This window comes from Plutella xylostella, chromosome 29, assembly GCF_932276165.1.
Source record: "Plutella xylostella chromosome 29, ilPluXylo3.1, whole genome shotgun sequence".
NCBI classification, from domain to species: Eukaryota; Metazoa; Arthropoda; class Insecta; order Lepidoptera; family Plutellidae; genus Plutella; species Plutella xylostella.
This window is the reverse complement of record NC_064009.1, coordinates 10,520,441-10,544,031: the sequence shown is the minus strand read 5'-3', so window position 1 is coordinate 10,544,031 and position 23,591 is coordinate 10,520,441. Positions and strand designations below refer to the sequence as shown.

Sequence of the window (23,591 nt, the reverse complement as noted above, 5' to 3'; positions counted from 1 at the left end):
TAGTACTTACCTACTTAATACTAAGGTACCCATGTAGGTTTTAGTCTAGTAGATAGGAACTTGGTATAAACGGCGATATAAATTCGGCACGCTCACACAATTACACGAGAGTATAAGATGGTCCTGATGCGGCGTGCATAAATATTGCGGTATCAGTGTCTGTACATACGAGCGTCTGAGAAACCACCAAGATGTCTACAGCATGTTTGTGTAGGTATCTACCTACACAATGCACGGAGGAGCAGCTTTAGTGACGGATCAAGTGTACCTGCGCCTTATAATGCCTGTGCCCGATGTACTCTACAGGAGTAACGCAGAAATTTTGGGAGATCGAACAAAGTGATTTAGGCAATGATAAAATCTTGAAGTTGGCACCAATGACTTCGTTCGTTTTTTACCTATCGTAGGGTAAATTCTTGGATATAGTTAGTTTGCGAGAATCTATTCTCTTGAATTGTGACAGTTGAAATATATCTACTTATACTTCAGTACTGTAAAATTAAAGATTAAATAAAAAGCCAGACTTAAATAAAAACAAGTGTAATTTCTCAATAAACGCATTTATTTACATTGCTTATTGTTTTCTATCGCCAGCTGAATGAGCCTTACTGGCACCATTACTAACTGCAGTTAATAATTACTCTACCAGTTAAAAATAACAACAATTTATCCGATAGAGCCATGATGACAGATACTACGGAAGGTATACTTATCCGAAACCTGATATTTACATTACATGTAGAATTATAAGGAATCACATTAATGTTTAAAATAAATGATGCAGATGTTTCTTAACAAACACCTTTAATTGATAGCTGCATATATGGTACATGCGAAGAAAAATGGACAGACATAATATTTTGCGATCGACACTAGAATGCAACTAAAGCAAGGTAGAATAACGTATTTGGGTATAACGTAATTTAAATTAGAGATAGCACAATTATATAGAGATAGATATAAGTTTCTATACCAAAATGTATTTTTGTTACGTTTCAGATTCAGCATTTTTTTATTTCATTGCTCTCCTTTGCGGCGACTTAACTAAGTCTAAGAAAGGTTGCCTCAAAATAGGTCGCAAAGGAGTCTATATTGCTCAACATAATAAATAGAGTAAACCCACATTTTATTAAAACTTTATCTAGAATAAAATTTTATTATTACTTCTATACCTCGAAATCGGGGTTAAACTGTATTTTTCCTACTATAGCCTATCTACAAATTTATATTAAGTGCAATAAGATAGCAGGAAAAAAATACAGTTAACCCCTGTTTTTTGGGAAGCAAAATATTTCAACCCCATCTAAACAGAGATCCAGAAAAAAGCAATTACATATAGAAAAATTAATAACAATATTATCCCTAGAATTTAATTATTTCTATGATATAAAAATAAACATTATTACATTACCTACTACGTGGAAAATTTTAATAAAAATAAAACGGCCCTCTAATTAACTAAATTGTTACAGATATATTGCTGTCATCTAAAAACGCTATCGGGAAATTATAGTCAAATTCGACAGTAAACGTTTTCGATTTATTTAGGTGTACGAGTTCGCACACTACAAAAGTTACAGTTTTTTCTAACTACAGGGAAATGTCATCATAAAAATAAAAATATGACCGACTTTATTTATTTCTTCATCTACTATTGCTTGACGTAGTACGAAGTTTTAAAGAGCTGTCACGCAATTCGGGAATTTATTCAAATTAGATAAAATCGTGGTTACGCATCAACGCCTCGAAATATCCTTTTCGTAAATAGAGTGACTCTTTCATACCTACCAACTAAAAGGCAAGATTCGTATCTAAATGTTAACCATGCATAAAACTCGAATTGGGTACGTTATTTATGAAAAGTAAATCAGCAAAAAAGCAAAGTATTAAAATAGATCAATTTAGTCTAAACTATGAATACTAAGGCCTTTTTAGGGTTGACATGAAGAGCGGTGGTAGCTCAGTCGGGTAAGCGCCCGCTTCTCACGCAAGAGATGCGGGTTCGAATCCCGGCGCTGACATGTACCAATGAGTTCTTTTCTGAATTTAAGTACAATGTATACCATCGCTCTTACGGTGAAGGAAAACATCGTGAGGAAACCTGCATATCTAGATTTAGCACATCTAGATATGTGAACCCACCAACCCGCAGTGGACCAGCGTGGTGGGAAATGGTCCAAGCTTAGGAAGGCAGTTTAGACCTTGGGGATATGCACAAAGGTTCCATTCGAGAGAGCCAGGTGCAGGTACTGACACCCCCACAGAGAATAGAATAGAATAGAATAGAATAGGGTTGACATGGATTTCTTTGACATACAGTTATAACTGCTACTTTTATGAAGCGGAAAAAATACAGAAATCCTAGCAACATTTTCTGACTATTGTTTTATGAAAATTTTAGACCACAGTAAAAAATCCGTGAGGGAATATTTCCGTTTTCTTTCACAAAACTCAACGTAAGATTATTAAGTCAAAACAAACTTTTTTATTGCAATATTACATCACATAGGTATATCTATATGTAAATAGTTTCTCATGACAACAATAACAAATTCCATACCACCAAAACAATTATATTCAATTTCAACTTATAAATAAATACCTACACATTATAAATGAATAAAATGAAACTATGTTTCCCGGTCATTTCATCACACATTCCCTAAACAAAACGTCAACCCATCACATTCGCACACCGCTAGATGGCGTTTACTAACTCACACCCGCTACTAGATGGCGCTAGTTGTCGCCAACCGGGCCATAGATCGGGGAATCTCATAGACTCGGCAGTCTTATTTTTAATTTAATTTTTTCTCATCATTCACAGTCACAGAGTAGTTAGTTGTTGGCGGGCGCCGCGGCGACGGGCGCGGGCTTGGGCCGCCGATGGTCGTAGTTCACTAATCTTTGGCCGACGAGATACTTGTCGTTCTTTATGTGTTCGTACAACTTCTTGAACTGGCGTATCTGGAAAAGAGAGGGGATTTTAGGTACAAGTTTTAATTACCGTTTTACAATCCAATTACTCTGCTAACAAGTGAAGAGATCGATGAAAGGTAAGGTTCCAGATCTTTCCCAGCGTTAGGACGCAATCGGTTGCTAAAATAGACCGAGGGGTATTGAAATAGAACCATAGGGGCTAGCGCAAAGCAATAGCATCGTTAGTTCAAGATTGAAATCTTTAATCCAAAGTGTATTCTACAAACGCATTCTAACCCCTTCGGACCTCATCCAACAGCATATTTCGCTCTCAACTCCTCTTTCGACTAAAGGTCACAAGCATACAGCATATAAGAGATCGCGACCGTACCAATTCGAGCCGTTGAGCATTATTTGTATGAAACACCCTACTGCAACATACACTATATCCCTTTCCACCGGGAAAGACATCTGATACCAACAAAAAATACCCTTATTCGAATGTAATAAGGGTTCTGTCGGATGTATTCCCCGTGGAATGGGATATAGTATAATAGACGTCTGTGAATTAGATACTAGAATCTAGCACAACCGTACCTGCAGAGCCAGCAGCGCAGCAGCCAGCCCCAGCAGCAGCAGCGCGGGGTGCAGGCGGCGCGCCAGCAGCGTGCGCTGCGCCGGCGTGGCCAGCAGAAGCGGCCCCAGTGTGTGGGCGAGGGCGTAGGGCACGCATAGGGCCAGGCCTAGCCAGCGGATGACTGGCGCCGCTACAGAGCTTATTATGAATCTGGGGAGAGGAAGGAAGGTTTTCTTATGCTGTACGATTATTTTGATACAGTAAACCTACCTACCCATATAGCACAAGGTATTATAGTTTGGGAGCCAAGAACGCAAATACGCATGTAGGTCAATGACCATTTTTAATTTATTCATTTTCAAGATGACAGGTCTGTCAGTAGACGACGTGGAAATGCTTTATAAAATGCACTTACAACTTCATAACTTAAAACGTACAACAAAAAGCAACCGTAAGTCAACTTATACCGGATGTCCCGTTCATGTAAATCTGTCGCGCTGCATAAAAAGTACAAAACACAAAAAGCAGCAATTTCCATGTCCTATAAAACTGTAAAACATAACACTACAAAAAACAAGCTTTAAACCCACTTACTTGAGATCAATATCGCGTATCCCGTCCCTATACACCTTCTCTATGGCCCTCCTCATCCTCCAATCAGGGCCCATCATGGTCAGCGCACAGACTATCTTCGTGTAGAGCACGCCCAGCGCCCAGTCCTGCCAGACGAAGAGGACTGGAGACTGCTCTAGAGGTACTCGTAGCGGGATCACTAGCACCTGGGGATGGAAATACATGTATTATTAATGGCTGGTTTATTTGTTTTTAGAGCTGTGGTGGTGTCACGGATAAGATCTTGGATCTCCTATCCTTGGATGGCCTATCACGAGCGTACAAATGTGCAGCGAAAAGTGGCTTTGCGAGGCACCTTGATTACAATTGTGAAAATTAATGTATGTGTACATTGAACTTCCAATGCGAAGTTCACTAACAAAATTCCACCCTATATTCAACCACATCGGTAATTACTCATAATTGAATAATCCACACCTAGGGAATGTCACTGATAAAATCCCACCCTATACCCATTCACCCACACAAATGAACTCACAAGCTCCAATAACAGTCCAAACAGCAGCGGCACCACCCCCAGCAGCGCGGCGGCGGCGGCGGCGGCGCGCAGGGCCAGGCGCGCCCACTGCGCCAGCCGCCGGAACAGCTGACTGTACCTACCGCTATATTATACCTACTTGTGTATAGAATGCTACACACGATGGAATTTCATCAGTCAACTTCTACATCTTCATATTATCAGTGAACTCACACTAACGTCTCCTTACAAGAGTCAAAGAAACTGAATGGAACGCTGTTTTGTTTTTCATGATTTCAGTGCTGGTTCTAAAGTGCGACAGGTATTTCTCTGATAAAATCCCGATGCTACATAGGATGCAGTTCCATCAGTGAACGTCGATGTCTTCTTAATTAAGTCAACGAAACCCAATGGGACCGCTGTTTTCTCCACGATTTCCGAATTGCCTCTACAACTTTCATTGGTTTGATGAACGGTTCCGTTTTACTTTTTGATACTGCGGATACATTGACAAACCATTGTGAGCCATAGGTAGTAACTAATAACACTTACAAGTTCCAACAACAGTCCAAACAGCAGCGGCACTACGCCCAGCAGCGCGGCGGCGGCGGCGGCGGCGCGCAGGGCCAGGCGCGCCCACTGCGCCAGCCGCCGGAACAGCTGGCGCCGCCCGCCGCGCGCCCAGCCGGCGGCTAGGGCGCCGCCGCGACCTATCGCCCAGCATACGTACATACCTGGGGAGAAGGGGTTAGAAGGTATAACTAAGGGTAGGTAGAGAGTATGTTGTAAAAATTGAGGGGATAAGGGGGGTTAGAATAGAAGAATGTGGAGGGTAGCGGACTGTGTTTATGTTGTAGATAGGCCCTGGGATGCTTGTAGGCTTGTGAACTAAATGAAGACTTAATTATAGTTCGATAGACAAACATAGGATATTACAGAAATCATATAGTGCTTCTAGAATGGAAACACAACAAAAAGATAATATACTTAAATATATAAAGTACATAGTAAATAGAAGACCATGAGACACCTTAGATATAGGCTATCAAATTATCTCTGAACTACACTTTATAAACTTATAAGGCGAAGCTTAGCTCACGGAAACTGCTTATTGTAACTAATGTCTCTATGTAACTAATTTGGTAAACTAAAGTGAATAGCTTTGCTTTGGTGACTGACTTTTATGAATCTTTATTCTGTAGTACAATTATTTCCTGTAGGTATTTCTCAGAGTCACTATGCCAAATTATCATTTAATAATCCAAAAACAACTCACCACACGCAGCCGTATACAACTCGTGCACCTGCCCTGTAGACTTGGGCAGCCACAGCGCCATCAGCCGGCGCCCTATCGCCACCGGCACCAGTAGCGTCAGAGCACTGGCTAGAACCAGGGATATCGCCACTAGGACCAGCAGTAGAGCCACGCGGAGGTAGAACCAGGAGGCGCGAGTGTAGGGCTCGTAGCCGGCGGGGCCGTCGCGCCACATTAGAGCCTGGGGGGGAAAGGGAGTTGTTATTATTGAATAATCGTAATAATAGAGATAAAAATCATTTTGGCTCTACAAAAAAGTTGCAAAAATGGATATCGGAAGTATGGAGCGGTGGTAGCTCAGTCATGCCAGAGATTTGGGTTCGAATTTCGCTGCTGACATTTTCCAATGAGTTCTTTTAATTTATGACAATGTATACCATCGTTCTTAGGGTGAAGGAAATCATCGTGAGGAAACCTGCATATCTAGATCAATCATTCTTAAATGTGGATATATCTTGATCAATCATCATCAATATAGATATGTGAACCCACCAACCCGCATTGGATCAACGTGGTGGGAAATGGTCCAAGCTTCGGAAGGCAGTTTAGACCTTGGGCATATGCACGAAGGTTCCATTCGAGAGAGCCAGGTGCAGGTACCTACACCCCCACAGAGAATATAATATAGAGTAGATATCGGAATTTTACTCTAGTTTTGGAATACACTATAATAAGATTCTTTCGAACAGCGCCATCTATGCTTACACCACCAAACCACCAACTCATAAACCTACCTGGTGTTGCTGCGCGCGCGGCGGCTGCGTCTCGGCCCGCGCGCGCTCCCCCAGCAGGTAGGAGCGCGGCCGCCGCGACATAGTTGCTAATGCTGTAGTCCATTCCAAAACAAGAGCGAAATTCGGTCATTGACCTGTGATGACTATGCAGGTATAGCAAACACTTTTAAAACAAACGTATTTACTTCACATCAACAATCCACAGCGGAATGAAGCTCGCAGTTTGAAACATGTGAACTTGTTGGCCGCCATTTCGCTCTAGTTTTGGGATACACTATATAAGATTCTTTCGAACAGCCCCATTTATGCCTAGACTTACACACCATACCATAACATTACAGAGGATTGTTGCCTTTTTGACGATCTGGACCTGTTTTCTATATCTGTATGTCAAACATATGTATGTATCTTTATCTACCTGGTGTTGCTGTGCGAGCGGCGCGGGCTGCGCGCGCGGCGGCTGCGTCTCCGCCCTCGCCCGCTCCCCCAGCAGGTAGGAGCGGAGGCCCAGCGCGGCCGCCGCGGCGCCGCACCAGGCTCTGAGGGCGGCTTTGAGCCAGGTGCGGGTGTGTGACTGCTCATAGTTGCTAGAATGTAAGATTCTTTCGAACAGCGCCATCTATACGTAGACGTAGACCTACTTACTTAAAGTCCTTTTACTCCCCTGTTAAGCTTAGGGCTACAGATACTTCTTCTCCACGCCCACGGTTCCCTATCTTGAGCCCACGATGCCTAGACTAGCAAAAACCAAAATATTTTCATCCCTACCTGGTGTTGCTGCGCGAGCGGCGCGGGCTTACGCTCTGTACAGCAACATGTTGTGTTATTATCTGTATTTGTGTTGTTGTTTTGTACTGTATTCTTTTCTGTATTTTTGTGGCTGTTTGTGTGTCAAGTATCTTTATAGGTATATCTTCACCTGGTGTTGCTGCGCGAGCGGCGCGGGCTGCGCGCGCGGCGGCTGGGTCTCGGCTCTAGCTCTCTCCCCCAGCAGGTAGGAGCGGAGGCCCAGCGCGGCCGCCGCGGCGCCGCACCACGCTCGGAGGGCCGCCTTGAGCCATGTGCGGGTGTGGGACTGTTCGAGCAGGGCTGGGAGGATCACCTGGAGGGGGAGAAGTTATTATACTAACATTATTAGGGCAAGGCCTTACAAGGACAGTGTAAAGAGAGTTTTTACAAGTGTAAAATATTGTTTCTGATGCTTACTTTTGTTACCTTATTAGGTATACGTACTTAATTAAATTGTATTTGTCTAAAAATATATATTTACTTAAATAATATTCCCTTCGGCCGTCTACAGAATCAGGGTTTCAGAACGGTTCCGTTCGAGGCTTTCGTTGATTCTTTAGTCTTTTTAAGTTAAACTCAAAAAGGTATTACTTATTTACTAAAGCAGACATAACATTCTCAACTAAGTGAGGTGATCTACAGGTACAGGGGAAAACACCTCATCATCGTAGCAGGTTCTTATATTTGTACGTCAGCGTCATAAGATTTAAATTGAATCAACAATTAGCCATTATGTTTAGCTGTCTTCCACTGTACGTAAGCGGTACATAAATATTGTGCACAGGTGTTTGTGCGTCAATAAGAAATCCCGACATATAATACCTGGACACAATCCAAATTCTGCAATGGAAAAGTATAGCTTGAAATCAGCGGAAAATAACAAGCGGAAATATTATCTGCTTTACTAATAAACGTGGGGATAGCTGATTTAGATTTTATTGTACATTCTCGACTGTGATATAGATAAACATGTTAATACGGAAATACATAATATTATAATACGGAATAGCTATTCCCATGTTATACAACGTTTATTAGTAAATTGTATGTGAAAATGAAAGACAGTCTATGAATGTCTCCCTATAAAACTAGAAGAATAAAGGCACGCTAAATCTAATAGAAAAGCATTATTTTACGCGTGGGAACTTCTAATTAAAAGGTATTGTCATAAAAATTGTAAATAAATCAAGCACCTCCTAAATGATTATCAAAGCAATAGCTTTAAATATCACTATCCTACCTACATAATTACGATGATTCTCGTATGAAGTCCCTAATCCTGTCCATATCAGAATGCAAATAAATTCTTACGTCAAACACACTTCAACAACCCAACCAAAACCGTCCCTAGTATTACCTAACTGTATAATATAACTTATAATTAAGTATGATTGCTGTCAGTCAGTTAAGTCTTTTCTTTATTTCTTTCCCTCATAAAATTCATCCATCTCTTTCCACCCTCACATTCCAAATACCATCTACCACAAGGTCAACTTATTTAGGGTCATCTTTGTGCGTCATGTCACGCTATTTTACCCTATCCTTTGTCATATCCTCATTCACTCCACACACTCTACGCAATAAAGCCACGTCTTTCTTGGTCTTCCTCTTTTACGCCTTCCTTCAGGTCTCATTTCTGACCAGTATCAAATATAATGTTTCTTTCTTTTTATCTTCACATACCTGTAACAGCAACAGCTCAAGACTAAGCTCGCTGACGGGAGCCTCCGTATGCACCGCCACGGCGTACGGCAGGAACCCGGGCAGGACAGACTTGATGACGCGGATGGGCAGCCACAGCATGAACAGAACCGCGGTGCCGAAGATCACTGCCGACGCTATGAGGCGGTGGATGTGCGACCAGACGGATAGGTGGATCATTTCCTGCGGGTTACAGGTTTAAGCTGAATTACATGATATTTATTCCTAGTTGCAGAAAGGAACTTTAAGCTTAGCATATCTATGTCTGTCTATTTTTGTCCGTATACTGTCAACGCAAGGCAGCAATAAATTGGTCGACAATACCGTAAAGTTCCTTTCTGCAACTCAGAGCTAGCTAGCTTGGTATACCTACCTGCATAGATAGATACAGTGATATGTGATAGATAATTATGCTAAATAACCGATTGCCGTTGTATTGTGTGCCTTCAGAATCGATGCCAATATAATATATATTTTTTTTTTATGTAGCCTGTATCGTGTCCCACTGTTGGGCAAAGGCCTCCTTATAAAATGACCACCGTTCGTAAAATATAATATAAAGGTGTTAAAAAACAGACGGTCGAATGGCGTAGTGGTTAGTGGCCCTGACTGCTATGCCGAAGGTCCCGGTTCGATTCCCGGCTGGGGCAGATATTTGTTTAAAGACAAATATTTGTACTCGGGTCTTGGGTGTTGATATTTATATTTAATATGTATCTATCTATGTATTTGTGTAGATATATCAGCTGTCCGATACCCATAACACAGGCTCTGCCTAGCTTGGGGTCGGATGGCCATGTGTGAAGAAGTCCCCACATATTATTATATAATATAAAGGTATAAATTATTGTTTGCAATACTTGCTGCTTGTAAAAATGCAACAATAGTTTATGCATTAGCATTTCACATGTGTGTGCAAATGTGTGAGGTGTAGTCATAATTTCTATTAGGTTTAGGTACATTATTTATAAGAACAGTAGGTATTCGATTTCATGAATATGATGCACTGGAGACCGTATCAGAAATACCTATAATTGCAAGACAAACCCATTTTTAGGGTTCCGTAGCCAAAATGGCAAAAACGGAACCCTTATAGTTTCGTCATGTCCGTCTGTCCGTCTGTCACAGCCGATTTACTCGGAAACTATAAGTACTACAGTGATGAAATTTGATGGGAATATGTGTTGTATGAACCGCTACAAAAATATGACACTAAATAGTAAAAAAAAAAATTGGGGGTGGGGCCCCCCATACATGTAACTGAGGGATGAAATTTTTTTTTTTGATGTACATACTAGTGATGTAACGAATATTCGCATTCGCATTCGCATTCGCGAATATTCGCATTTTTTTGGATATTCGCATTCGCATTCGCATTCGCAAAATTTTGTGCGAATGTTTGCGAATATCAGTACTTATTAAAAAACTATTTGAAAATAATGGTAGATAGGTTAACAAAATCTAAATCACACACACACGCACTCACGCCTTGTACTAATGTACTCCCTTGCGGGGTAGGCAGAGGTGCATTGCTGCACCCACTTTTCGCCAGAGTGTTATGTTAGTCCCAATGTAATAGGGGGCGGGCCTATTGCCATTTTACGGGCACATCCAAGACCCGAGAACAAATATCTGTGTTTAAACAAATATCTGCCCCAGCCGGGAATCGAACCCGGGACCATCGGCTCAGTAGTCAGAGTCACTAACCACTACGCCATTCGGTCGTCCAAAATCTAAATCCATTCGTCTATAACCTTTTTATTACAAGTTACCCTGTTAATCACATTTCCAGTCTTACTTTATCATTTGGTATTATTTATTTAATTTGGGAAATGAAACTTTACATATTATAGTTAATAGTTTCATAAGACCTAAACATAATAAAAAAGCATATTTTGACAGTATACAGGGTTATTTGCAAGTAGACCCGATCCCTTCAGGAGGCGATAGAGGAAGGCCTTTTTCAGTCGATTGAACCCTACATTGCATTATCCAAAACTTAACCTTCTCTAAAATATTCAATATTTAAGTTTATTTTTATTTTTTTGTCACATTGTTATGCTTAACACCGAAAATAAAAAAACCGGCCAAGTGCGAGTCGGGCTCGCGCACAAAGGGTTCCGTAGTTAAATCAACCTATCTCAAAAACTATAAGAGATACTTTGATCAAACCAAAAATCGTTGAAAGAGTTAATTAGCATGCATCACCTCTATTTTTTTTAGAATTTTATACCCCGTAGTTATAAAAATAGAGGGGGGGGGACATACTTTTTACGACTTTGAGAGCTGATATCTCAAAAACCGTTCACTTTAAGAAAAATGTTTTTTAAAAAACTTTATATCATTTTAAAAGACCTTTCCATTGATACCCCACACGGGTATGTACATCGAAAAAAAAAATTTCATCCCTCAGTTACATGTATGGGGGGCCCCACCCCCAATTCTTTTTTTTACTATTTAGTGTCATATTTTTGTAGCGGTTCATACAACACATATTCCCATCAAATTTCATCACTGTAGTACTTATAGTTTCCGAGTAAATCGGCTGTGACAGACGGACAGACGGACAGACGGACAGACGGACATGACGAAACTATAAGGGTTCCGTTTTTGCCATTTTGGCTACGGAACCCTAAAAAACTAGCCATATTTCAATATTTTTTTAGTTGTTTTGCATAAAAAAGTGTAAAATAATCAAATGTGCATTAATTGACCCAAATCAGACACAATACTTACCTCAAAAGAGTTAAACATTTTTTTTTAAATATTCACAACGTAAAAAAAAGTTTAATTTAAAAAGAATATCTTACGACAACTTCTTACGCACCTCAGCTTCAAAACATTATCAACCCATAAGCCCTCAAATAAGACATTTCAATATCAAATCGATTTAGGTATCACCAACATATGGCCAAAACAACCAGCACAGGCGGAAAAAATTCAATAGGAAAACTAACAATATTAGCCCAATTTAAAGGTAAAAAGTGTGATTGTTTTCAGTCCTGTTGACTTTAGTATGGAAACCTCTAATGAGTTTTCTCCGATTTCTCCGGTTGTTCTGGCCATATCTTAGTGACACCCAAATCGCCTTGACATTGAAACATCTTATTTGAAAGTCCATAAGTTGTCAATGTTTTTAAGCTGAAGTGCACAAAAAATTGTCATATGAATATGACTTTCCTTTTCAATTTAACTTATTTGTTTTTACGTTTTGAATATTTTTTTAATTGTGTTCAATTTAAGTCAATTAATGCACATTTGATTTCTTTAATTAGTTAATTTTAGGTGTCACTTATTTATGCAAAACAACCAAAAAAGTTATTGAAATAGTTTTTTTTATTTTCAGTTTTAAGCTTAAATTTTTTGAAAAACATAAAAAAACTTACATATTCTTCAGACAATGCATTATAGGGCTCAATCGACCGAAAATGCCCTCCTCTATCACCTCCTGAAAGGATCAGGTCCACTTTACCAATAACCCTGAAGTGTCAGAGCAAGACAGCCATAGATTTAAATATTTAAAATGTTTCGTGTAAGTCGTCCTCAGAAACCGCACACAGTTGCAATGTGTCGTAACAGTTACGGGGCTAACTAAAGTGTACTTTAAAAAAAACTGCGACAGTTATTGGCTAGTCTGATTCGGAATGCGTCTTGAACGGAATGTACCTCGTCCAGTACTAGATAGTCACCAAACCATGCAAATGGCCCCAAATTTTAACACAAACTGAATATTCGCATTCGCATTCGCATTCGCGAATGTCGATATCAGATATTCGCATTCGCATTCGCATTCGCGAATGTCCAAAAACACACATTCGTTACATCACTAGTACATACCCGTGTGGGGTATCAATGGAAAGGTCTTTTAAAATGATATAAAGTTTTCTAAAAAACATTTTTCTTAAAGTGAACGGTTTTTGAGATATCAGCTCTCAAAGTCGTAAAAAGTATGTCCCCCCCCCTCTATTTTTATAACTACGGGGTATAAAATTCTAAAAAAAATAGAGGTGATGCATGCTAATTAACTCTTTCAACGATTTTTGGTTTGATCAAAGTATCTCTTATAGTTTTTGAGATAGGTTGATTTAACTGTAATTTTGGTTATTATATTTGCTGCTACGGAACCCTTTGTGCGCGAGCCCGACTCGCACTTGGCCGGTTTTTTTATGTAATAAAGATAAGACCAATATGACGATTGTGTAATAGTAATAAATTATATCAATGACATGGAGCTATTAACAGAAAGCAATATGTTATCCTAAACTTAATAACTGATAAAGAATAAATACTCTGTTGCAATCAACAAAGTATAAAGTACATAATTTATTTACGATAATATTGTCCTAAAGCAATTAATTTCCGGACTTTACTGTACCTTGCAACTGTATTGATAAAATATGTAACACAAGCTGCAAGATGCAAGTTGGACAAAATATAAGAACATCTTTGTCCAACAGTGGAAAAATTAGAGACTATTTAGCATAACATAAACAGTGACTATACCTGCACAGGACTGAAATCCGGGTCATTCAGGTTCTTTAGGAACCACAGCACTCCTGGCCGGAGCACTTCCCTCAACAACAAGATGAAGGAGGCAAAGTAGTAGACGTAGACCATGCCCACCAGCCAGTGGATGAACATGAGCGTCCAGGGCGCGGCCTGCAGGCTCGCCTCGCGGTCCTTGAGGGTCGCGTCGAACATGGATAGTGAGCAGAGGTCCAGCCACCACCCGCAGACTAGCGGCAGGACTCCGATCTGCGGAGATTGGTATGTGTAGAAATAAGAACGTTCGTTGTAAATATGGCAATGTTTTAGGAAATAGGCAGGTGAAGGATACTCACTTCAACTACAGACAGCAGTGCCACTTTGACTACTACGTAGCACAGGCCAAGCACCCTCTTGGCTGATCTGAGCCGCAACAGAGCAGCCCCTCCATGTAGCAAGGCAAGGCAAGCTCCAACCAGGGCATACCCAGCCAGAGCTGTCAGGGGACCCGCAAATGGCCCCTCAGCTGACAATCCACCCATGGCAGCCCCCAGCCTTCCAATGTGGTATGGACAGAAGGCAAACACAACAATGAACAGGGTGTTAAGTGAGACAACCCAGAACACATGCTCAAGGAAGACCATTGAGCCATCGAGGCCGAGCAGCCGCGCCCAGGTCAGCTCCTCTGCCGCCGCGCGGTCCCACTCCATGGGGTTCCAGTTGGCCTCATCCCCTATGAGCGGGTCGTCGCCCCCCTCCCCCGCGCCCTCCTCCCGCGGCGCCGCGTCGTCCGCCGCGCCCTCCGCAACCCTCTCGTTGTTGTTGTCTGCGGCATTTGCCACCTCCTCCTGGGCGGGGGCCGGGAAGGCGTCCCGCTCCAGCCAGTCGGGGCCGCCGCCGTGCATAATCTGCTCGCGCAGCCACACCAGCCCGATAAACGAAAACAGTGTGCACGTCACAACAAAGCAACCGGAAAACACATCCTTGGCCAGGTTCTCAGCCGAGATGATGTCGAAGGGCAGGGAGATGACGGGGTCGAGCGAGCCGGAGAACAGGCTGCGGTAGGTGCGGCACGCGGTGAGCGGCACCACGCCGAGCCAGGCCAGCGCCACCAGCGTGTAGTGCAGCCAGTCCTTCACCGCCGCCGCCACGCTGGCCACCAGCCCGCCCGCCACGTCGCGCAGCGGCAGCCGCCGCGGCATGTCCGGCGAGTAGATCGGCATGAAGGAGAACCGGTGCCCGCACAGCTCGCAGAACTCCTTGCGCGAGTAGCGCATCCACTGCACCAGACACTCCTGGTGGATCCATTTGATGGAGCCGGTGCAGATGCAGGGGTGGAACAGCGGCCGGTCCGACGTCGCCTCGGAGCGGCAGAAGCGGCAGAAGTCCGCGCCCGACGGGTCCGAGTCCATCATTGTCGACGAGCCAGCTTGGTTGCGATTGGGACGACCCGTGAAAGTTTACGTGCACATAGACGTGCAGGGATCCGGTTTTAACGCTAGCTGGCGCCCCCTTGACACGGCTAACGGTATTTTCGGTAGCGACACTCAATAATTAGGGCACATGCAAATAATAAAGCGAGTTTTAGCAGGTTTCACACAAAATCATTTGATAAAACGAGATGAACGTGAACCGAGAACAAGTGACATTTTAATTTGTCTTTGTTTTGTTGACAGGTCTGTGAGTTTTTTTTTGGTATTACCAGTAAGAAAAACTGTAGGTTTATTTCAGTATCAAGCTGTTTTTCAACCGACCGTAGAAGCACAATGAACCGGCGGCCGGGTCGGATGCGGGTTGGCGGTTCGGTTAATGATACTCACAGATTAGAAAAAAACGTACTAACTACAGGTGACAGATTTGACAGATGGTAAACGTCATAACACTCATAACAGTTGGCGATTTTCGCGATTTGTTCAAGTTTGTGATCGCATTGTAAATATTTTGATTATTTATTTAATTATAAACAGTTCATTTCAATTCCTGTGATTATGGTAATACACTAATGCCGGTAGAAAAAGTTTTCGACGTAATAAACTACATAGGTTTAGGTTAGCCGGTATTTCGGACATTGTAACAATACTTCAGAGACCCGTTCATGCAGTCAGCTGATATTCCTGAGAAATTGTTAGAGAAGCCTGAAGATTCAACAAATACCGCAATCATGAAAGAGACAGTAATTAAAATAGATGAATATAGTGGCAGGAAAGAGTCGACCAGAAATGAAGTTAATATTTTGTGCTTTGATTTAACTTCCTATAGTCCTCTTGTACAGTTCTTGAGTTGTTGTGTGTTTGTGTTTCTGTGCTACCTAGCTTACGGGTATTTCTTGGAGCTCATATTCTCAGCTCCAGAAGTGAAGTCTATAAGTCTGTACATAACATTAGTTCAGTTCATAATCACAACACTGCTGAGCTATGTGGAAACACTGATAAGAAGTCCTATAAAACGGAAGTGAGTATAGTTTATCTGTTACACTCAGAATAATTATATTAGATACCTAGATTTTAAAATGTTAAAAATACCATCGAGGCACAGGATCGGGACCGGTGGTCAATTTATAAGGAGGCCTTTGCCCAGCAGTGGGACACTAACCAGGCTACATAAAAAAAAAAAAAAAAAAAAAAAATACCAAAGAAAAATGTTAATCACATACTTGCTAAAAACTGAGCTTATCACATTATTTAAATCTTAAATACTTACCTAAATCTATTTTTCAGAGTGCCACTAAAAACCTACGCGCTGCTAGCAGCCCTGACTCTTGGCACCATGTCACTGTCGAACCTGGCGCTAAGCTACCTGAACTACCCCACGCAGCTGATCTTCAAGAGCTGCAAGCTCATCCCCGTCATGCTTGGCAGCATCATCATACTCAACAAGAGATATGGCTTCCTGGACTATGTCGCTGCTATCATTATGTGTGTTGGACTCACTATGTTTACTTTAGGTGAGACTATATATAGGCTTTGTTTTATTTAGTTTTTAAAATATTTTTTTAACAAGTTATTTTAATTCTCAAATTTTAAAATAATATACCAACTACCTCCAAAACAGTTGATTATATTCTAGAGTACTAAATAGTTTGTGTGTCCTGTGCTATATTCAGAGAACTGTAATGGAAATTAAATGACCATCAATCCATGTCAATAATGTCCACTTCTGGATAGGTAAGCCTCTCATCTCAGTACGATTTCTAAAACTAATCATTATTACTACATTCTTTTTTTCCAGCTGATTCACAAACATCTCCAAACTTTGATGCCTTTGGAGTGTTGGTTATTTGTCTGGCGCTCCTGTGTGATGCCATAATTGGGAATGTACAGGTAATTACTGTACATCTACATACAATCCTTGCTTCACTACTTCAATATTGCTTTATTGACAACCATAGATGTAAAGTGGATGATGATGGACTTAGATGGAACTGTGACCCTCTTTAGAGGCCTATATCCAGCAGTGCACTATTATGGTCTGTTGATGTATCAATATTAAATACATAAACAAAAAGATACAGACAGCTTTATTAAGCACCATTATCAGCCAGCAATCAGTCAATGTTCATTATAACTTACATATCCACTACATCGCTAACTCCACTCCCACCCTGATTCCAGGAGAAAGCTATGAAGCAACACCAGGCATCCAACAACGAGGTGGTGTTCTACTCGTACCTGATCGCGTGCGGATACCTGCTTGCCATCACCGGGGCCACCGGGGTGCTGATGGAGGGCGTCAGCTACACTGCCAGGGTGCGTCATCATTATGTATAATTTTATTTCTGATTTATTCTAGTGCCATGACCTCTTTTTCCACGGCCGCAACACTCTTTATTTTTTGGGGTATCTCATCTCATCAAGCCACGACCAGCTACCTAAGAAGGCGTGTTTATATCAGCACAATCATCATCAATCAGTGATTTAGTGTAAATAATACATGCCTTTTACGCTAGTCTCCATTTTACTGTATTCACTTATATCGTAAATTAACGCTAACTATATCTCTCTTTTATTCCAGAAACCGCTAACAATGTACAGCAACATATTCCTGCTCAGCGTGAGTGGCTACATGGGGCTACAAGCCGTGTTGACGCTGGTCCGCACCGGCGGCGCCACCGTCGCGGTCACCGTGACCACGATGCGCAAGGCCGTCTCTATCGTCATCTCTTTCGTTCTCTTCAGCAAGCCGTTTGTGTGGCAGTGATAACATTGAAAGGCCAAGATGTTCACGGATTTATCTATTTATTATAATATTTATTAATTACAAGTTTACAAGTAATGGTGAATACAAAGTAAGTACAAAACGATCACAGAGTATGTATATCCAGATAATGAAGTTGACAGTTCATAGTATTATTCTGTGTTGGCTGCGTTCACCTCAACACCCTCTCCTGAACGCAGACCCATTGTGCTGAGGTGCCGGTCATGCTTGAGTCTTTGTAGGCCCTTCGTGAGTGCATCTGCAACCATGTCCTCTGAGCATTGATATTTGAGGCTTATTTGTTTAGCTTCAATTTTCTCCCTTATGAAGTGGTATCGCACGTCTATATGCTTGCTGCGTGCGTGGTATACGTCATGACCTGCAATACTAAGAGCACTTTGATTATCACAGTACACATCAAATGAATCATTGGATAGAGAAGGCCAAAAATCCTCCTGCAACTGCTTAAGCCACATAGCCTCTTGAATAGCTGAAGATAGGGCCATATATTCGGCTTCTGTACTTGATAATGCAACTGTGGGTTGCCTTTTAGAACTCCAGCTTATTGCTGCACCCTGAAATAGAAATATATATCCTGTGCAGGATCTTCTATCATCAGTGTTGCTGGCCCAGTCTGCATCGCAATATCCAACAATATTACCAGCGTCACATTTGAAGACAAGTTGTAAGTCCTTTGTTCCTTTCAGATACCTGAAGACTCTTTTCAAAGCTGCCCAATGCTGAGCTGTTGGTTGGTTATTAAATTTACTTAAAGTGTTTACTATATATGTTATGTCAGGACGTGTTCCTTGTGACAGATACAGTAAGCAGCCAATTGCCTCTTGATAGGGAATATTCCTTAAAATTTCCTCTTCGCTTTCAGCTTTCTTCAAGTTGACACTAGGGTCACATGGTGTTGATACTGCATTACAATCTGACATAACAAATCTTTCAAGTATTTTCTCTATATAAATTGTCTGGCTGACATGAATTTCATCACCACATTGCTTGATTTTGTATCCCATACATTGTTTCACTTCACCCATGTCTTTCATCAGAAATTTTTCTTTCAGTTTCAACTTGACCACTGATGCGGTTTCTTCATCATTAAAGAAATACATTAGGTCGTCGACATATACAGTGATGAACAGGATATTCTTATCATTTACTATTCTGTAGTAAATACACGGATCTACCTTGGACCGTGTCAGACCAATCTGGAGGAGTGCTTCATTGAGCTTCTTGTTCCACTGCCTGCTAGCTTGCTTAAGGCCATACAGAGATTTGTTCAGCTTACACACCATATGTCCTTCTTCGTAGTTGGGTGGCTGACACATGAATATTTCCTCTTCTACATCTCCCTGTAAGAAGGCTGTTACAGTGTCCATTTGATGTATTCGCAAATTGTATTTAGCAGCCACTCCAAGTAAATATCTTACTGAGCTATATCGGACAACAGGAGCGTAAACTTCATGATAGTCGACTCCTTTGGTCTGTCTGAATCCTTTTATCACCAGTCTTGCTTTGTATCGTTGAATGTTACCATTTTCATCCCTTTTTGTCTTGAAAACCCACTTGCAGGGGATTACTTTTTTACCTTCAGGTAGTTCTACTAAGTTCCAAGTATTGTTTTGTAACAGAGCTTGATATTCTTCATTCATAGCATTTAGCCACTCATTTTTCTTATCGCTATTGAGAGCCTCCTCATGACATAGTGGATCGCTGTCAAGATAGCTCATGGTGGACTCACTGTTCATGCATATGTATGATCTGGGCTGGTAGAACTCGTTTCTCCTGCTAGGTCTTTGTTTGTTTTCAGGGCTGGTGTCTACATCACTTCCACTGGGAACATAAGTCTCATCATTTGGATCAGAGTTTGTATCTTCCTCGTGAGTACTTTCATACAATAATTCAGAGTGTGTGCTTGAAGTGGTTTCATTATAACTTTCATTTTCATTATTTTCAGGTGCTGTTTCAGTCTGTGACAAAGGTAGGTATACTTTATTCTGTTCATTTAAAATGTTTTCCTTTTCTCTTGATTTATCTTCTAACTGTGTTCTATTTTCAACAACTTCTTGTACTTTTACTTCCGATTCTAATGTATTTTTCTTTTCTTTTTTAGGTGCTGATGAAGACTCTTCATTCACCGTGTTATTTTCAGAAGCAAATGACTGCACTGTGTTTCTCTTTGCTGTGCCTTCCAAGAATATTACATCTCTACTCATGTATACTCGTCTGCTCTGAGGGTCTATAAATCTGTAGCCCTTAGTACAAGCACTGTACCCGACAAATATTAATTTATGTGACTTGGCATCTAATTTTCTTCTTTGTTCTTTTGGTATGTGCACCATAGCTTCACATCCAAAAACTCTCAGGTGACTTAGATCCGGCGCTGTTCCAGTCCACATCTCTTCTGGAGTGATGAAGGAGAGAGCTCGTGTTGGGGAGCGGTTGACAATATATGCAGCTGTGCCCACCGCTTCAGCCCAATAGCCCATCTGTAACATGGCATTAAATAACATACATTTAGCACGTTCTATCAAAGTTCTATTCATTCTTTCACTGAGTCCATTTTGTTCTGGAGTATATGGATTGCTTGTTTGGTGTAGAATACCACAATTCTTTAAATAATTACTGAAATGTTGGTTGATATATTCCTTGCCATTGTCACTTCTTAATGTTTTAATTTTACAGTTCAGTTCATTTTCTACTCTGTTTTTGTACTCTTTAAATTTCTCAAATACTTCTGATTTAGACTTTATAAAGTAAACAAATACTTTTCTGGAGTAATCGTCTATGAAAGTCACAAAATACCTTGCTCCTCCAATTGAAGTTTGTTGCATCGGACCACATACATCTGTATGGATGAGCTCTAGCAATGATGTTGCACGGGAGCTCGCTCTTTGGCTATCGCTGGGGAAAGGTAGCCTTGATTGTTTCCCTTCAATACATGAAATGCAGACAGAACTTTCTTTCTCTTCAGACAGTTTTACACCAGTAGCACAGTTTGTTATTTTATTTAAGTCTGTAAAGTTCAGATGGCCCATTCTCAAGTGCCATAAATAGGTATTATTATTATCTGTTGTTGCTGCCATAGCATGAGCTGTTTTTGTATGTAGAATGTAAGTATCATTTATCTGACTAGCCATTGCTACTTTTTCTCCATTTTTATTGAATATCTGACAGCCATGCTCATCAAACTGCACCTTACATTCACTCTTTATTATCTTGCTGATTGATAACAGGTTTGCTTTTAAATCAGGAACATATAGGACATTGCTCACCTGAATCATACTGGTACTGCCATTTATGGAAGGTACACATATTTCAACCTTGCCACAGCTTTCAACATGCAGCATCTTGTCATCAGCAATGCGGACATGCCGCACTGGTGGGACTGTCTCGTCTTGCAACCACTCCCGGTGCATCGTCATGTGCATGGCGGCGCCTGAGTCGAGATACCACTTTGCAGAGTCATTGGATGTTAAGGCTGAAAATGCAGCAACAAAACCATTACTTTTATTGTTATCATGATTATCTTTCTTGTTTTTAAACCAGCAATTCTTTCCTAAGTGCCCATACTTGTTACAGTTGAAGCATCGGGGGCCCTTAGACTTAGACTGTTGTTGATGGCTATTTCTGAACAATTTTTTAGACGAGTTTGTGTAAAAAGCTGAAGTGGCACTACTATCCTTTACTTCTTGAAGTAATTTAGTTTTAATTAAGTCTGCACTTATCTTTACACCGGAACTCTCCAATCCCATGATCATTGGCTTATATTCATCTGATAAGCCTGCAAGCATCAATGTGCCCAACCACTCATCATCAACGTGGAATTTTATGTTTCTTAGTTTGTGGGCTGCTGACATGATCTTGCTTATATAATCTTCAACACCGTTACTTGTTTCCAGACTTGTATTAATTAAATCTCTGAGTAAATTTACTTTTCTTGATAGACCAGAATCCTCGAAGGCCTTTTTTAAATTTTCCCATACCTGATTCGCGGTCGTGGCTTCTTCTATGTGGATATATAAAGACGGATCCACCAGTAGAATGATCTTAGTTTTGGCTTTTGAGTCCTTCTTCGCATCTTTAACAATGTCAGCCTCAATACATTCCAACAATTCTTCATGTTCCAAAAAAGTCTTCACACTAAAACTCCATGTGGCATAGTTATCCCGGCCTTTTAGCCTTTCGATGCCATTGTGGGCATTAGAACTCATCATGAAGCTGAAATTTAGAAGCTGAAAAATGAAAACCGGCGAAAAAAATCCTTTACGGTGGCCACGCGAGTTTCACTTTTAGGTTATTTTTTCAAAATATTGTTAATTTATTTATTTTTACTGAAAATAACACTAGGTACGGGTCGGCCCATAACCTGATAACATTGAAAGGCCAAGATGTTCACGGATTTATCTATTTATTATAATATTTATTAATTACAAGTTTACAAGTAATGGTGAATACAAAGTAAGTACAAAACGATCACAGAGTATGTATATCCAGATAATGAAGTTGACAGTTCATAGTATTATTCTGTGTTGGCTGCGTTCACCTCAACAGGCAGTGAGTGTGACAGAGATAGATATAGTTTAGCTTTGTTTTGTTATGTACTCAATGACCCATACTGACTAACTAACCCTCCTAATGTACTCAATAACCCAATATACTAACTTGCGCACATCCCCTTAAATCTCCATATGTACAGGCTTCTTCACAATATTTAACGTCACCGTACCTCGTACCGTACTAGTAATGGTGATACTATTTAAAGCGCCTATTCTTAAGAATAATCCGGATACTAACGCTGGTTTGATTGGATACATAGTAACTAATCCATGTATCTTTGTCCCTATAACTTACACTATTATAAGCCTTTATTTTTTTCCAGATACGCCTGGTCGGGTCTTCTAGTGGTATTAGCGATATACCTGAATCATCACAGTAAGAAGAAGCCCAACTACGTCCCTATGCCAGTGTTGATGTGTTGGAGGTATCTCAAACAGTACTACCAGTCAGAGTACAGATATTTGCATGTGAGGACGAAAGCTTACTCGGACGTATAATGTTTTGAAATTATGAAGTATTTTGTGAAATCCATTTTTATTTACTTTTTCTAGGTGACAAATATTTTTTGTATACAAAAACTGTGGTGGTGTTATGTTTATGAGTTGACACTAATGAAGAGATGAATCACTCATGTTTGGCTTACTATAGTAAGTATACCAATTTGCTATACCTTGCTGTATAGTGAAATGCATTAAAATACGTCACTATATTATTATTTTGTTGAAATTTTGATAAAACTATTTAGACATAATTTTATTTTTACATTTTATTTAAATTTAAATTACTTGTTTTATATTCATTACAAGTTCCAATAACTTCTAATCAGAATATTGATACAACCTTGGAAAAGAACCATTCAGTACTGTCAATCAGACATTACGTATATTACGTAAGCATATAACCGACATTCCTAAAGGCCTTTTCTTTTATTTATAAAGAGTCTCATGCCTACCAAGAACCTTGTCCGTCCCGTCGCCGCGCCGTCGTGGTATCGCTAGAAACATTATTACCATTTTTATATTGTGGCTGATTTCAATCCTACCTCTATTGATCTCAGCGACTGGCATTTTCGGAGTATTAAGGTAAGCGACAACCTATCGGTCTCGTACGCAACGGAAGCATCGCATTCAGTATTAGAAATTTACACAAGTGCGTCCACTTCATCGACATTGCCGACGCCATTTCTCCATTTATCAAAATCCGATTGGTCGGATGCGT

General features: G+C 40.7%; 2 protein-coding genes across 3 annotated transcripts; one reads left to right on the top strand and one right to left on the bottom strand.

The window, feature by feature from the left end:
* Positions 1-2,288: 2,288 nt before the first annotated feature.
* LOC105388430 (E3 ubiquitin-protein ligase MARCHF6) lies at positions 2,289-15,313 on the bottom strand. 2 transcript variants are annotated; one of them, XM_048631596.1, is made up of 10 exons: positions 13,967-15,313; positions 13,629-13,880; positions 9,108-9,308; positions 7,555-7,737; positions 5,863-6,082; positions 5,250-5,320; positions 4,608-4,718; positions 4,091-4,275; positions 3,517-3,706; positions 2,289-2,967 (listed from the first exon to the last, which is right to left on the bottom strand). In XM_048631596.1, exons 1-10 carry the CDS (start codon positions 15,023-15,025, stop codon positions 2,839-2,841), a joined length of 2,601 nt encoding a protein of 866 aa, XP_048487553.1. In that variant the 5' UTR covers positions 15,026-15,313; the 3' UTR covers positions 2,289-2,838. The 2 variants fall into 2 exon arrangements, with proteins under 2 accessions (XP_048487553.1, XP_037972675.2); XM_038116747.2 differs by lacking the exon at positions 4,608-4,718 and having other exon boundaries at positions 5,139-5,320; positions 13,967-15,312.
* Positions 15,314-15,508: 195 nt separating this feature from the next.
* Positions 15,509-23,482, top strand: LOC105388429 (adenosine 3'-phospho 5'-phosphosulfate transporter 2). The gene is made up of 6 exons (XM_048631810.1): positions 15,509-16,061; positions 16,328-16,554; positions 16,839-16,930; positions 17,222-17,356; positions 17,622-17,803; positions 22,696-23,482. Exons 1-6 carry the CDS (start codon positions 15,706-15,708, stop codon positions 22,868-22,870), a joined length of 1,167 nt encoding a protein of 388 aa, XP_048487767.1. The 5' UTR covers positions 15,509-15,705; the 3' UTR covers positions 22,871-23,482.
* The last annotated feature ends 109 nt before the right edge of the window (positions 23,483-23,591 follow it).

What these genes read in the sequence shown, in the direction of transcription:
- LOC105388429 (XM_048631810.1), top strand. Translation starts at nt 15,706, where the DNA reads ATGCAGTCAGCTGATATTCCTGAGAAATTGTTAGAGAAGCCTGAAGAT. An exon ending in AGAAGTCCTATAAAACGGAA is followed by an intron (nt 16,062 to 16,327) that starts GTGAGTATAGTT and finishes TCTATTTTTCAG; the next exon opens with AGTGCCACTAAAAACCTACG. An exon ending in GCGTCAGCTACACTGCCAGG is followed by an intron (nt 17,357 to 17,621) that starts GTGCGTCATCAT and finishes CTTTTATTCCAG; the next exon opens with AAACCGCTAACAATGTACAG.
- LOC105388430 (XM_048631596.1), bottom strand. Translation starts at nt 15,025, where the DNA reads ATGATGGACTCGGACCCGTCGGGCGCGGACTTCTGCCGCTTCTGCCGC. An exon ending in GGGCGCGCGGCGGGCGGCGC is followed by an intron (nt 4,719 to 5,249) that starts CAGCTGTTCCGG and finishes GGTAGGTACAGT; the next exon opens with CAGCTGTTCCGGCGGCTGGC. An exon ending in TTGGACTGTTATTGGAGCTT is followed by an intron (nt 4,276 to 4,607) that starts GTGAGTTCATTT and finishes TTCCATCCCCAG; the next exon opens with GTGCTAGTGATCCCGCTACG.